This window comes from Takifugu rubripes, chromosome 22 (assembly GCF_901000725.2).
Source record: "Takifugu rubripes chromosome 22, fTakRub1.2, whole genome shotgun sequence".
Classification (NCBI taxonomy): Eukaryota; Metazoa; Chordata; class Actinopteri; order Tetraodontiformes; family Tetraodontidae; genus Takifugu; species Takifugu rubripes.
In genome coordinates this window covers 13628439-13642366 of record NC_042306.1, presented here as the reverse complement: position 1 = coordinate 13642366, position 13928 = coordinate 13628439, and the positions used below count along the sequence as shown (strand labels likewise).

The following is a 13928-nucleotide window of genomic DNA, read 5'->3' as shown; positions in this document are numbered from 1 at the left end:
AGATGGTCCAAGAGACGCATGTGACATAGAAAATGGGGTGATGGGAGGATATGGAAGGAGGAGTGTGCATCTGTGTCTGTGACTGTGAGTGGCTGAGCACGGGGATGGAACACCTGGGTAGAGCCAGACATCAGGACATCAGGACATCAGGACATTAGGCCGAGGGTTGTCAGATAGTCAGAAATTCTCTCGAGGTTTACATTTTTGTTTTACGTCTAACTTGTTTTTCATATGTAGCTGCTGGCTGCTGGGTCATCCAGTCTGTCGAGATGTTTTGATTCAGCCTCTAAGGATCTGAGGGGTGAGAGGTCATTGTTCCCAAACCATCCAAGAAAAAAATGTGAACAACTTTACAAAACAGCCTGCAAATTTTACCGTTTAAACATGTAATTTACATTATAAATTGGTAGATTGTTGAGTGTACCTCAGTGTGCCAAGAGACAAAGAAGACATGCCTTAAGGGCATCTTTAGCAGACAATTACAATTATTTTTTGTGTGTATGTGTAAGATTTCTTTAAGGATCACTACATTGAATAATCAGCAAAAACAGGAAAAACATCCCTATCTTCCAACCAGCTCTTCAATTTAAAGTACAAGAATGCAAATCAGGAAATAAAAGGGCACTAAAACAGTAAAAACTGTGAAAATAAGACCTCTATCAGGAACTCTTTCTCGCTCTTACTTACCTGGAGGATACCTAAAATCACTTATGAAAGTGATTATTCAAGCAGACTTGTGAATACAAATGAGCAGTTCTGACCTTGCAGGAGTTCCTTTCAGATAAATGTGTTATTTATCCTGGGTTGCTAATGTTAGCATTAGCTCCTCCAGTGTTCATGAACGTCAGTAACAGTGTCCAGCTCTCCCATCGGACAGAAAGCGTGTTCTTCCCTTCTTTTGCCTCCTGACTTTGCACCTATTTGTGGGCAGTTTTGCCAATTTGAAGCCATTTTTGCAAAGTTGCTTTGAAATGTGGCGGTTTGTTATTATTGTGTGAGTCGGTGCAGCAAGGACACGCAGCTGCACGCGGCCCTTTTCCTTCCAACGTCAACTTGAGCCGGAGACACGAAAACCCAGGCCCTGCTGGGATGCTGGACGGGGGCTGCGAGCTCGGCTTGGTTCTGAGCGTCTCCTCGTCAACACCACGTGTGTTGATCTTCCTGTCTGTCCCACCTGCAGCCCGCAGTCCTGCACGAGGGAAAGGTCAAAGAGAAACTCTCTTTGTTTTCCCCTCCTGACATCCAAGAACAGCTGGACTCAAAGACCGTCCGGAGCTGTTTGGGGGGGACGTGGCAGCTGTTTCTTTCGCGGGTGTTTGTCTGGATGATGCTTGGTCCCTCGTTCCTGGTGCTCGGCACCGTGGCAGAAGTGAACCGGCAGCGTGTGTGACCACACTGAGGCGTGTTTGTCGTGTTTCCGTCAGTGTTTTTTCGCTGTAAACAAGATCATTTGTCAGATTATGTGACTATACTCTTCATTTCAGCGACAAATTCAATAGGTTTGCTTATCTGAACAATGGATTTGAGCAATATTTTAGGGATATTCTGCATTATGATCAGCCGTCACAGCCTCGTCTCCCTGGAGCGATCTTAGACGTCAGTATTTACACATCTGCAGAGGCACGAGCAATTCCACATATGGCTGCTGAAGTGAGCATCACAGACGGACACAGCTGAGGTCACAGAGGAGGTCAGGAGAGAGCGGCCATCTGATGCTGGCAGATGGAGCGATGGAGGGAGAGAGGAGAGGAGAAGCTCCAGATCAAGACGCCACATGCTTAAAGTCTGTTCTCGAGAAGCTGATTTCACATTGAATCGTATTTGGATCAGTGCGTCCGCTCCAGACAGGAGAGACGAGGGGGAAAAAGAGCCCGTTTGAATTTCATTCGAACTGATTTTTATGTCTCCTTTCCAGAATGGTGCTGTTCCAGGTGAACCGGTGAAGAAGGATGAAAACTCCCGGAGAGGGAACTGGGGTAACCAGATTGAGTTTGTGCTCACCAGCGTGGGCTATGCTGTGGGCCTGGGCAACGTCTGGAGGTTTCCCTACCTCTGCTACAGGAACGGTGGAGGTGCGCGCTCATGTCTGATTGATTTGTGTGTGCGTTGCTCACGTCAGCTGGAGCGGCGGTAGTTCCTCAGCACCTGCTGGCTCAATACAGGCCGTAAACTGTGCTGCAGTCCTTCCACTTTTTGGTAGGGTATAGCAGAAGAACCATCAATACGCACAATGTGTGTATGTGTGTGTGTGTGTGTGTGTTTAGGGTGCACCCAGCTGCTGCTGCTGATGATGCTGATGTGAGGCTGCGGCTGCACAGCTGCTCCACAGGGACTCATGTTCAATTATGATCCACTGTGTTGTGCACCTGCACCATAGAAACATGGCCAGTATCCACTCTGGGTTCCGTCCAAAATGTGCAACATACAATACGTTAATAAACCTTTTGGTTTATTTGATCTGTGCCCCTGAGCCCAACCTTACCCCTCAATCAGACCTTTGGGCACCACCCCAAACGGTCCAGAACAATGATAGACGACTGTCTGGTTCCAGATCCAGAACTAGCTCGAGGCTCAGGCCCAGCTGCACGTTCTCTGACCTCTGCTCGCTCATTGGAGGCCACCACAGATGAGGCCGAAACGTATCGTTATTTATTTCTCTTGAATTCAGCGTTCGCTGTAGGAAAATCGTGCTGCTATCTGAACGAAACAGCCGGCGGGAACGTGACTGACACCTGAACACCCACAGTGCCACCGCACGGCCAAACGTTGACCTAGAAAACAGCCGTATTTTCTGTCAGACTCGTTGACGTCAGCTGCTTGTCAGGGCTGTTTTCGTTGTAGTGAGTTGATATAATTTTGGGTCCTTTTTGGAATTTACTGTTGAATATAAAAGTCTGTTGATATGGGTCAGTGAAAGAGCTCTTTTGTTGCCCTCAGGCGCCTTCATGCTACCGTACTTCATCATGCTGGTGTTCTGTGGAATCCCTCTCTTCTTCCTGGAGTTGTCCTTCGGGCAGTTCGCCAGCCTGGGGTGCCTGGGAGTTTGGAGGATTAGCCCGATGTTTAAAGGTTAGCATCGCTGCTATCCCCTGGCAGACAGTTCTTACACAGATTTTAACCCTCGGTGGTCTTTCTCCCCCAGGTGTCGGCTATGGTATGATGGTGGTGTCCACCTACATTGGAATTTACTACAACGTGGTCATTTGCATCGCCTTCTACTACTTTTTTATGTCCATGACAAACCTTCTGCCATGGACCTACTGCAACAACCCCTGGAACACACCGGACTGCAGCGGGGTGGTGGGCCAAGACGGCACGCTCAACACTAGCCTGGCTAACACCACGAGCTTAGTGACAGAGGTGGTGAACCGCACCAAGAGGACCAGCCCCAGTGAGGAGTACTGGAAGTGAGTCACACCGAGGGTGTTTAATGTCGTCTGCTTATATTCCCGCCCAGACACTCGCTGGGCATTTAAATATCCAGCTTCTAAGAAACAACAGGTCAACTTTCTTGGTGATCTTTGCTCCAGAATGGGTGTTTCTGGGAGTGACTAGGGCAGGGGTCGGCAGCCCAAAATGTTGAAAGATCCATATTGGACCAAAAAACAAAAAACTGTCTGGAGCCACTAAAAATGAAAAGCCTTATAAAAGCCTTATTATGGAGGCAACACATGCTGTAAGTGTCTGTATTAGCTATATTAGCCTACTTTCAAAATGATAAGAAAGCTACAAATACATAATGAGAGAATGAAATTATATTAAAACAAAAAATATATTCACACCATCTTTTAATATTTTTGAAAGCGCTCTAGGGAGCCACTAGGGCGGCGCTAAAGAGCCACATGCGGCTCGAGAACCCTTGCCGACCCCTGGACTAGGGTGTTCCTTTACCGCCTCACAACTGCTGTTCTTCTTCATAAAATTCACTTCACCTCATAAGAACCGAACTAATGTGGGATAACTAAATGTCACCTGTTCAAGGATGCAAATTTGTTCCCTCATTAGACATTGGATCCATGTAATAATTTAATAACAATTTAAATAGACAATTGCTGTGCATAAGTTTCTGTGTGCTCTTCAGGTATTCAGGAATTTGCTTTAACTATTTTAAGTGTTTGTCTTTTTACAGTTTGTAACTGAAATTGACTGTAGTAAGTAGTGAACTTATCACTTTAGGTACTACGTGCTGAACATCTCCGACGATATTGGCAACTTTGGAGAAGTGCATCTGCCCATCCTGGGCTGCCTGGCCATCTCCTGGGTTGTTGTTTTCCTCTGTCTCTTCAGGGGTGTTAAATCCTCTGGCAAGGTACTCGCCCACATGCACGTGCACGCTGGAGCGTTTTCAAATACCAGCTTTTTACTACACGCTGCACCTGAAAGTGACCCTGTTGTGATTGTGCGTGCGCAGGTGGTGTATTTCACGGCTACTTTCCCTTACGTGGTACTCACCATCCTGTTCATCCGTGGCATCACCCTGGATGGAGCCATCAACGGCATCAAGTACTACCTGACCCCGCAGTGGGAGAAAGTCCTTGATGCGAAGGTAGGCGCGCGCACGCCACCAAAGAGCCACAATGGTAACGGAAGCTGATTTGATCTCTTCGTACATCTGGCTGTAGGTGTGGGGAGATGCGGCATCACAGATCTTCTACTCTCTGGGCTGTGCCTGGGGGGGCCTCATCACAATGGCTTCTTATAACAAGTTCCACAACAACTGCTTCAGGTTGGTTGTAACTACTGGTGAAAGTGGCCTGTGTGGTCACCTGTTGTCACCTCAGTTTGGTTATACTGAGGTAGTTTAACCATATTTTATATCTTTTCACAATGGGAGAAGGTCTGAGAACTGACGTGAACATTCCCCAGTTAGGCCTTAACTGTAAACAACGAAGGTGGACTTGCTCGGAGCCACCTGACCACAGCAGTGTAGCACGCCTGTAGAAGACGTGGTCGTACCGTGAGATGTGAACCAACCTCAGTAGTCAAGACTGACACGTTCGTATTAGGTGTGTTGTAGCAGACTGGCATCTTCTTATTTGAAGTCAGGCGCCAGAGAAAGGGGCAAAATGAAGTGGAGCGTTAGACGAGAAGGGCAAGTAGAGCTAACATCTACGGGTCTCCAAAAAGAAGAAAGAGAAGGTGAGGAAAGGTTGGACAGGAGGCTGGACAGAGATAATGTGGTAGGACGCTGGCTACATGTGCTTGAATGTCAAGGGAATGCGCACAGAAAGATTAGCATAAAAGAACTGGGACAGGAGGGCCGATAAGGAGATGTCATTCACTCTTCTGAGCTCGACCACACATGCTGACGGTGTTGGGCCCCGGGTTTGGACGGGGCTGTAGATATCATTTGCTGGGCTGCCAGAAGCTGGTGCTATCTGCACAGGCAGCTGTACGGATGCCTAATCAGTTTGTGTGCTGCAGCTTTGTCCCCGTGGAGTCTGTCTCTCTGCACTCCAAACACCACCGGCCGGTTGTAGAAGTGCACTGATTGTGGGGCTAAAGCGGAGCTCGATGGGGGGGGAATCAGCAAAGTCACCGAAAACATCTTGATAGGAAGAGCTGTGAAAAAGCAAACTGTTCAAACACGCCATTCCCCCTGTGAACTGGAGCAAAGTCCATCTGGGAGCTTTGGGGGGAGCGTGGGAATAAAGCAGGTTCTGGATGTGCCGGTGAAATGCATTGGAGCAGACGCACACGTGAAGCCATGTTCACTTTTGACAACACAAGCAGATGTTGTGTGAAGAGTAAAGCTTCTGTGTTGTGTTTCCCAACACTTGATACAGAGACAGCATCATCATCAGCATAACCAACTGTGCCACCAGTGTGTACGCTGGCTTCGTCATCTTCTCCATTCTGGGCTTCATGGCCCACCACCTGAACGTCCCCGTGTCAGAGGTGGCCGACCACGGCCCAGGCCTGGCCTTCGTGGCGTACCCAGAAGCCCTCACGCTGCTCCCCATTTCACCGCTGTGGTCGCTGCTCTTCTTCTTCATGCTCATCCTCTTGGGACTTGGAACTCAAGTAAGGAACCTCAGCATTCACTCCCCAGCCTTGCTCCTACAGGACGTGATCACGCTGAAGATGAAACCTGTCCTTTATCGCGTTCCCGCCCGTGTAGTTCTGTCTGCTCGAGACTCTGGTGACGGCCATCGTCGATGAGATCGGCACAGACTGGATCATCAGGCACAAGACCATCATCACCTTGTCGGTGGCCATAGTTGGATTCTTACTGGGCATTCCACTGACGACACGGGTAAGTCATAAGACGCACCTCACGGTCCATCTCTTCTCCTCATTTTGACTCCGTTGTTGTTTGCTGTCTACAGGCAGGAATCTACTGGCTGCTGCTGATGGACAACTACGCTGCCAGCTTCTCCTTGGTCATTATCTCCTGCATAATGTGCGTCTGCGTCATGTATGTTTACGGTAAGGACTGAAATAAAGCCGCACGAAGCACCGTGTAGGTCCACGTGACTGCAAGGCCTTCAACCGTTGGTGATCCATTCAGCAATGATTAGCTTAGCATTTTAGAGTTTGCAGATTTTAACCATCTGCCTCAAAACTAAACTGAATATGTTGCTAATTGTTGTACATTCGTGCAAATGTTCCACTTTTGTTATCACCTGGGCTATTTAAGCTATTCCTCTTGGATTTTGCAGGCCACAGGAAGTACTTTAAAGACGTGGAGATGATGCTGGGCTTCCCCCCTCCGCTGTTCTTCAAGATCTGCTGGAGGTTCATCTCCCCCACCATTATTGCTGTAAGTCTGTTTGTGGAAGGAGGGGCAGTTAACTCATTTCTGTTACTGCTGGTCTGTCAACGCAGGGAATGTTGACATACTGGTGCTAATGGTTTCCTGTGGTGCCGACACCCATCTGAACCGACCACTAATCTTTTCGGGCTACTGTTGCCTTTCCCCACCATAAACCAAGCTAATCTTTTTGACTGGGAAATGGGCACGTGCAGCCGATATCAGTGGGATTTCCCAAGCAGGCTCTGGCACTCCTCTACTAAGCTGCCGGGCCGACCAAGAAACGCGTTGTTCTGCATTTTTGGGTATTTCTTTATGCTCTGCTCTCCAGGCCTCGGCTAAGACCCTTACTCGCTGCTCTTATGAACGGGCAAAAGGAGCTTTCCTGATTCATCCAGCGATATTAGGCCTGTACAGAGGGGACAGGGTGCCTCTCACTCTGTAGGGCCGCTGGCCCCGGATCCTGCAACACTACGAGCACCATTAAGCTCATCGCCGTTGCCCCGTGAGCTGTTGATTCAGAAATGCGTCTCGTGGCTGCCAGACGTCTTCCTGTCCGTCTTTACCCTCGTTTACGAGGAGGATTGCACTCAGTGACACCCTGAACTACCTTTTAAGTGCCATGATGCTCGGTCACCCTTTCATCCTTTCCTTTTCTCCCTGTTTTTTGGCAACGCACTACCTTCGTGCATCACCATACTGGTCAGGTGATGCCCATGGGCGTGGTATTTCTTTGGTTTCAAGCTCAAATCTGAAGAATTGGGGCGGATGAGGTGCAGTTGGAAATGGAAGTTTATTAAAGAAGGTTTTTTCAAGTCTACCTGTCTGTCTGTCTGTCTGTCTCTCTCTCTCTCTCTCCCCAGTTCATTCTGGTTTTCACAGTGATCCAGTACAAGCCCATCACCTACAACGACTATATTTATCCCGGCTGGTCTCTGGCTATCGGCTTCGCCATGGCTCTGTCCTCGGTAATCTGCATACCCATTTATGCCATCTACAAGGTCGTCCGGTCCCCAGGAGCCACCTTCAGAGAGGTACAGATGAAGCTCACGCAGATGCAAACGTTTTACCCATGAGTCTATTTAATTTGTGATTAAAATATTAGTTTAATGTTGAAATGGATACACTGGGTCAGAGCGGCGTGGTGGGAGGTGCATCTGCCCCAGAGCAGGAAGGTTTGCCTCCTTTTTGCACAGCCGTCCACTCTCTGCATGGGGTCAGTTTTCTTCCATACTCATGCAAATTCCGATGCCCTTGCCCTCCTTCCCCCCCCCCCCCCAGCGTTTGAAGAACGCCTGCCGCGCTGATCCAAACTGGGGCCCCGCCTTGAAAGAGCACCGGACAGGTCGCTACGCCGCCATGACCTCTGAAGACGCTGTGGAAGATTGTCCTCTGAAGGAGCGGGAGGAGCTGAAGGAGGAGCTGAAGGAGGAGCAGAAAGAGCGGAAAGATGACATCAGCCTCACCATCCAGGGAAGCAACGGCTCGACCACCACACACAACAACCCCAACCCCAGTGCATAAGCGACTCCCCCCGTGCCTCCCACGTCTCATCTCGTCCGCTTCCCTCTTCTCCTCCATCCTCACCGCGCTTTTCCACAGCCCTCTGTGGGGGAGATCCCATTCGCTGGAGACCTTTACATATTGTAAGGGCTTATTATATCTATCCTAACTTCTGTCTGTGTGTTACCTCTACATATGCTAAGGAAAACAAATGGGTCATCATCCAAAAGCTTTGGGTGTATGTTAAAGTGCGCGTGGGTGCGTGTGTGCTGTTAATTTGTTACACATAATTTAATAATAATGATGCAGTCTGGGGTCCTTTTTTTTGTAAGACGTGTATATTTCATCTCCATGTGCAGTTGAGGTTAAGTAGCGTCTGATGATTTTGTGTACATGGCAAAACTAGAGACACACACTGTTCTCCTTTATTCTACTATCCAGGCATGTTTATTGGATCGGAGACCTTTTGATAGAGTTGATTTACATTGTGATGTGATGCAGACATGCCGACGGGTGGGGTCCGCTCAGTCGTGTGGCCGGTAAAAGAGACAGAATCCATTCTCACCCTTGTGATATTGTAAGATTTGCAGCACACAGTGACCTCAAACATAGCTGATCTCCATTTAAGGCGAAGCAATTTATTGTTGTTTTTCTTTTTCCATGCTGCTTCTTTTATCAGTATATTCTACAGTGCACAAATATTTAGCCAGTCCAGATGGGGGATTAACACTCTAGGCCACTGTTTTTTAAGCGTTTTCCTCTAAAGTTGGGTGGCTCTGATGCGAGAAATGATCGTTCTGACTCCATTTTGAGAGCATCCAAGTGTACTTCCGATACTACCAACAAAAGAGAGAAAAGTTTCTCAGGGTCCAAGTAAAGTACTCTGCTTTATTCTTGTGGAAACCCATCAAAGATCAAAACACACGCGAAACAAGTGGATGCAACCACATTGAAGTGCCATCGAATTTTAAGTCTTCCAGGCATTATAGGAGATAGTTTGTATCATAGTTGTCTGTATGCCCCAGTAAGGCTTTTTACCAAACACACCAGAGCAGAGCTGCCCCAGGTTTTGGTAACTACCCTGTAAATCTCCAAGAGAAGACTAAGGCTGATGCCCTGTTTGAGTGATCTGATGGGAAATGTGCCAGGAAGCAGAGTGAAGCTGCTTGTAACTGGAAGAATACAGTGGAATTCAAATGTAGTTTTAAATGTAGTTGTATAGGATGAATCTCTCCTTCAGTTTTCACCTCAGTTACTAAATACTGGTAAATATAACATGTTTAACTTGTACAAAAGAAACGCACAACTGCAGATTTGCCGTGTTTACCCTCTCTCGTCCGTTACTCGGTGTGGTGGCCTTTTGCTAGGGACTAAATTCCGGTGGGTTCGCTCTCCATCCTCACAAATTGTCCGAGCAGAAAGGACAGGTCAGGTGATGTCAAGATTCTCCCAGCAATTCAAATCATGACACCTCAAAATGAGCTGGTTCCCTCAGTGGACAGGTCCACTCCCCGCCAGATGTGTATGATTGGTCCACACCAGGACATTCGCAGAGGTGTCCCTGCTTACATTTCAGTCCAACCAGCTGTCTTTATGTGCTTTTTCTTTGCAACCTCCAGATAAACACATAAACTCTGGTTCTATCTGATATTCCCAGTCAGTTGTGAGAACATAGACATGTGTGTGTCTATCCAGATTAAGTCCAGTCCATTCAGTTTATGAGACGTAAACACCATCAAAGGATATGAATTCTAATTCCATTGCAATATTTTAGATCCTTTGTTTAAAAAGGTGAGAGTTTTTTAAAAATGACCCCACTTTAGTGTGTGAGCGTGTAAATCAAAGATACCAACTGTGATACAAACTGTTGTAGTATACATGCAAAACAAAACTGGTAAACTGGCCTTATAGTAGTTTTATGAATATCAATTTTCAGAGTTAATAAGCACAAACATTAACCTTCCTCGACAAATAGGCAAAATCACGTCAAATTAGTGAGCTGTGGTTCGACATGTGTAGTTACACGTCTAATCCACTAGATGGGGATATGATGACACTCAGGGTAGTAACAAGTTTGAAGTAAACACAAAAAAAATGCACATCAGAGGGAAAAATTCCTGTTCTTACAGTTTTATGAAACTAACTATGAAGTGGAGATTATTGTGATGAGCAATTTTAAACTAAACACACACTAACAACCAAGTATTGCACAAGAAGCTGATGGGATTGTCGGTCAGGAACACTGGTCATTGCCATCAGAGATGAAATACTGTTGCTTGAGAGTTTGTTTCCCCACCCTATTCACATGATGTATTTTGTTCTGGTGTTTATTTTTGATTAAATTAATTCCAAACCAGGTGCTTTTTGAGACAACCAATACCATGAACGCTCCATCGGTTTCATCTGTAGGAACATGACAAACATCACAAAAATGTAAATCTGATCTTCTTGTTCTCAGTGTATTTGGGACAGCGTGTAGCTCAGTCTGTTCGCTCCTTGTAGATGCCTGTCTGGTGCCCTCATGCTGTAGTAAGTGATGTTATTGTGTCGTCTCTCCACACGTGCAGAAATACCAGCCCTCGCCACCTCTCCCCCGACTCTCCCTGCCTTTGTACAGTGATGTAAAAAACAAAAACATATATATATACATACATACACACACACACACACACACACATAATGGGACTGGTGTCTTCACCTTTTTCATTTTTTTTCCATTAGCTGCTTTTGCAGGTCAACTGGGTGTGAGTGTGAATTCATTTTATTTTTGAAACTGTCATTTCTCCTAGTGTTGCCGTAGCCGTTTCGATGTACTGTGTGTAGTGGATTAGCTCGTGCTGCTGAGCCTGCACGTAGAGCAGGTGTAGTGTCAATATTGCTGTCGACGTACCTCTAACCTACCAGATCTAAACGTATTCTGCTAGTAATATATATTCTATAGGAAAGTTTTTTTGGGGGGGGTCGTATGAAAGAAGTGACTCAAATGACACGTTCCACCTTCAGATGTTAATCCTCATTTGTCAGTTTAATGTCGTTTTCACACCATTTAACACCTTTCTGAAACAAAGCTTTGGGACAAAACTTGAAATCAAATAAACGGTTTGTTGTTGAAGTAGATGGTCGGTGGCCACAGCCACATTCTTTTCAGTTTTTTTATATATATTTTTATTTTTAATCTGTCATAGGTGTCATTTCATGCTGTCAATTAACACAACGTATTTGTTTTCTTGAAAATGTGCAAAATCTAATCAGAATTCCAGATTTAAAGAGCGGGATGCACTGCCAGGCGCTCCTGACAGATGACACCAGGTTCTGATTGATCTGTCTGAGCTTTGCTCCTGACGGCGCTGATCACGTCTGAAGGTTCGGGGGATTTTCTGCTGGTCGAAAAAGTGATTTTTTTTTTTTAGTTCCATTTTTATTTGCCAGGTTTTTGATTTTCTTTTGATGGCAAATTCCCCATTTTCTCACTGCTGCTCATAAACACATAATCATTAGCACTTTAGAAGAAATCATCTTTACAAGCTGCTGGAAAGGGTTACACTAATGGGAGAGAAACACGCTGTTGGGAGGACATCGTGTATACTGGGAGGAGTGGAGAGAGGCAGAGCACAAACAGGAAAGAGCACATCTTCTGGTCCTCTGTATCATAGCTATCTGTCTATCTAACAGTGTCTGTTCTTCAACATTTAGGGCCAAATTCCATTGAAATGTTTAGTCCCGTCAGCTGTATATTGTTAACTGTTCGATTACAAAATGGGAAATAAAATCTATTTTAAAAGATCAGCATGCTGCACTGTGTTCTGTGTCCTGGAGAAAGCCGCCCCAAGCTGCGCGTCGTTGGGCTGAGGAGGTGTCGTTGATGGAGAGACAGATGGTCCACAGGTGGATCACATCAGCGCTCATTTGGGCCACAAAGGTCATCAGCTGTTGCCAATCAGTGAGAAGGGTTCAAGAGGTCATAAAACAGAGGTTTTCCTGTTGGCTTGCTCAAGTCTGAAGCGATTTGGTGATAGAAAGCACATTCTGGAGTTGTTGCAGGGACTCGTTTCAGGCTTATTTTAAGGTTATTCTCTTATTTAATATATCAGAGGGGTAGGAGCTCTGGGAATCCCTGAACTGAGGTTATATTTCCCTGTGAAACACGCTCATCGCCTCTGTTAATGTTCAGCTTTGTAAAAGTCAGCTGAGTTAGTCTTAATGTTGGAAAAGAACACTTATTTTCAAATGTCTTCAGACTAAAACTGATAGCGTAGCAACATAAAGCATCAAGCTTTCTTCAAGTTTGTCCTACACATGCTGACAGAACAGTGTGCCATTGTAAACATTTTTTTTTTTAAAGAAACGGGTCAAGATTCTGTGCTTGTTGACTCGCAAACCTTTGCTTGTTTGGGTTTTGCTCGACCTGTAGCGCCCCCCACAGGGGTGGCGATGCCATGACTGCATGGGTCTGTGCATATTGAGGAAAAAGTAGCTATAAAAGAAGTAGGAAGTAACAGCAGCACCTCTAGTTTACCTCAGTCTGTATGATTTCAAAGATCCACAAAATGACATTTGAGGTGCAATTAAAAAATGTAGTTCCATAGATTAAAACACTGAATGGTCTCTCAGATTCAGTCTCTTAATCTTCCCACATATAGAGATATAGCTGTGGGACTACACCTTAATTTAGATTCAGAGAGAAGAGAAGAACTGGGAACATGTGGAAGCTGCCTCTGCAACTACATAATTACACAGCAAAAAGCTCAAACTGTGTGATAAAGACATTTTATTCCAGCACGAACTTAAACAGCTCCCACAGCTCCAGATTGGCGAGCGTTAACAAGCACTTAAAGTTGGTATGAAAATAAAAACACAAGTTGAACACCTCTAACACTGAGTGTTGCACCACAAAGTCAGAAGTCCTGATAGTTGAATTGAGTCTGACGTATGTGACCGTTTTAATAAGCACGGCGGCAACAAGCACTTCCTGTTTTCTGTCTCTTATCAGCAAACTCATCGGTTGTTCCATCAGTCTGGGGGAACAAACAGGCCGGTTTTAATTATTGTAGGAGTAAAGGTCATGTCCTCAGAGCGGCACTGCTGCAGGGGGCTGAAGGACATTTCCTTTTACCCTGGGGTAACTGCTACTTCTGACAGAAAGTAATTTACCTGCTTGGGCACCACTGAGGATGGAAGGTGGCTCCAGTTCCGCCTGCCCAGCTCAAACGTGTCCCTCTGGGTCACCATATTGCGCATCGGTCCTTGACTTGTGGCAGATGTAATATACGATGCTTGTGCAGTTAAACTTCCATTAAGAAGAGTCAGAGCAGACGTGAAGGAGGCCGATTCTGCTGGAAATGCCGCGCCAAAGCTGAGCGAACTCACAGGGATCCTTCATTTACTTCACAAAAGGAGGCGTTTCAGTGTTAAAGTTTAAAAAAAAAAAATGGCCACACTTTCAAGGAGTGATCAGTAATTTATGTGATTTATCACATAAAGGTGTCAAACACCGTTTTGCTGCAGGTTTTCTTCTATGAAGATTTGTAACCTCTCTGTTTTCTGTTTTTCATCCATCAACTGTAACACTTATATGAGCAATTTTCCGGTGACATTGAGTGAGATAAGTCACCTATCAATTTCAGGGCTACAGCATGAAGACAGGCACCCTCATACCCCCACGTTCACGACT

General features: G+C 46.0%; 1 protein-coding gene across 5 annotated transcripts in view; it reads left to right on the top strand.

Annotated features, from left to right (window-relative positions):
• slc6a9 (solute carrier family 6 member 9) overlaps window positions 1-12043 on the top strand; it is a 32308-nt gene extending 20265 nt beyond the window's left edge. For all 5 annotated transcript variants that reach the window (XM_029831199.1, XM_011616726.2, XM_029831200.1 and 2 more), the window contains 12 exons: window positions 1916-2072; window positions 2938-3069; window positions 3143-3407; window positions 4177-4309; window positions 4412-4546; window positions 4623-4726; window positions 5787-6024; window positions 6122-6256; window positions 6330-6429; window positions 6663-6763; window positions 7618-7788; window positions 8036-12043. In XM_029831199.1, the coding sequence (XP_029687059.1) occupies window positions 1916-2072; window positions 2938-3069; window positions 3143-3407; window positions 4177-4309; window positions 4412-4546; window positions 4623-4726; window positions 5787-6024; window positions 6122-6256; window positions 6330-6429; window positions 6663-6763; window positions 7618-7788; window positions 8036-8278 (1914 nt within the window). In that variant the 3' untranslated portion in view covers window positions 8279-12043. The remainder of the gene's footprint in view (window positions 1-1915; window positions 2073-2937; window positions 3070-3142; window positions 3408-4176; window positions 4310-4411; window positions 4547-4622; window positions 4727-5786; window positions 6025-6121; window positions 6257-6329; window positions 6430-6662; window positions 6764-7617; window positions 7789-8035) is intronic.
• The last annotated feature ends 1885 nt before the right edge of the window (window positions 12044-13928 follow it).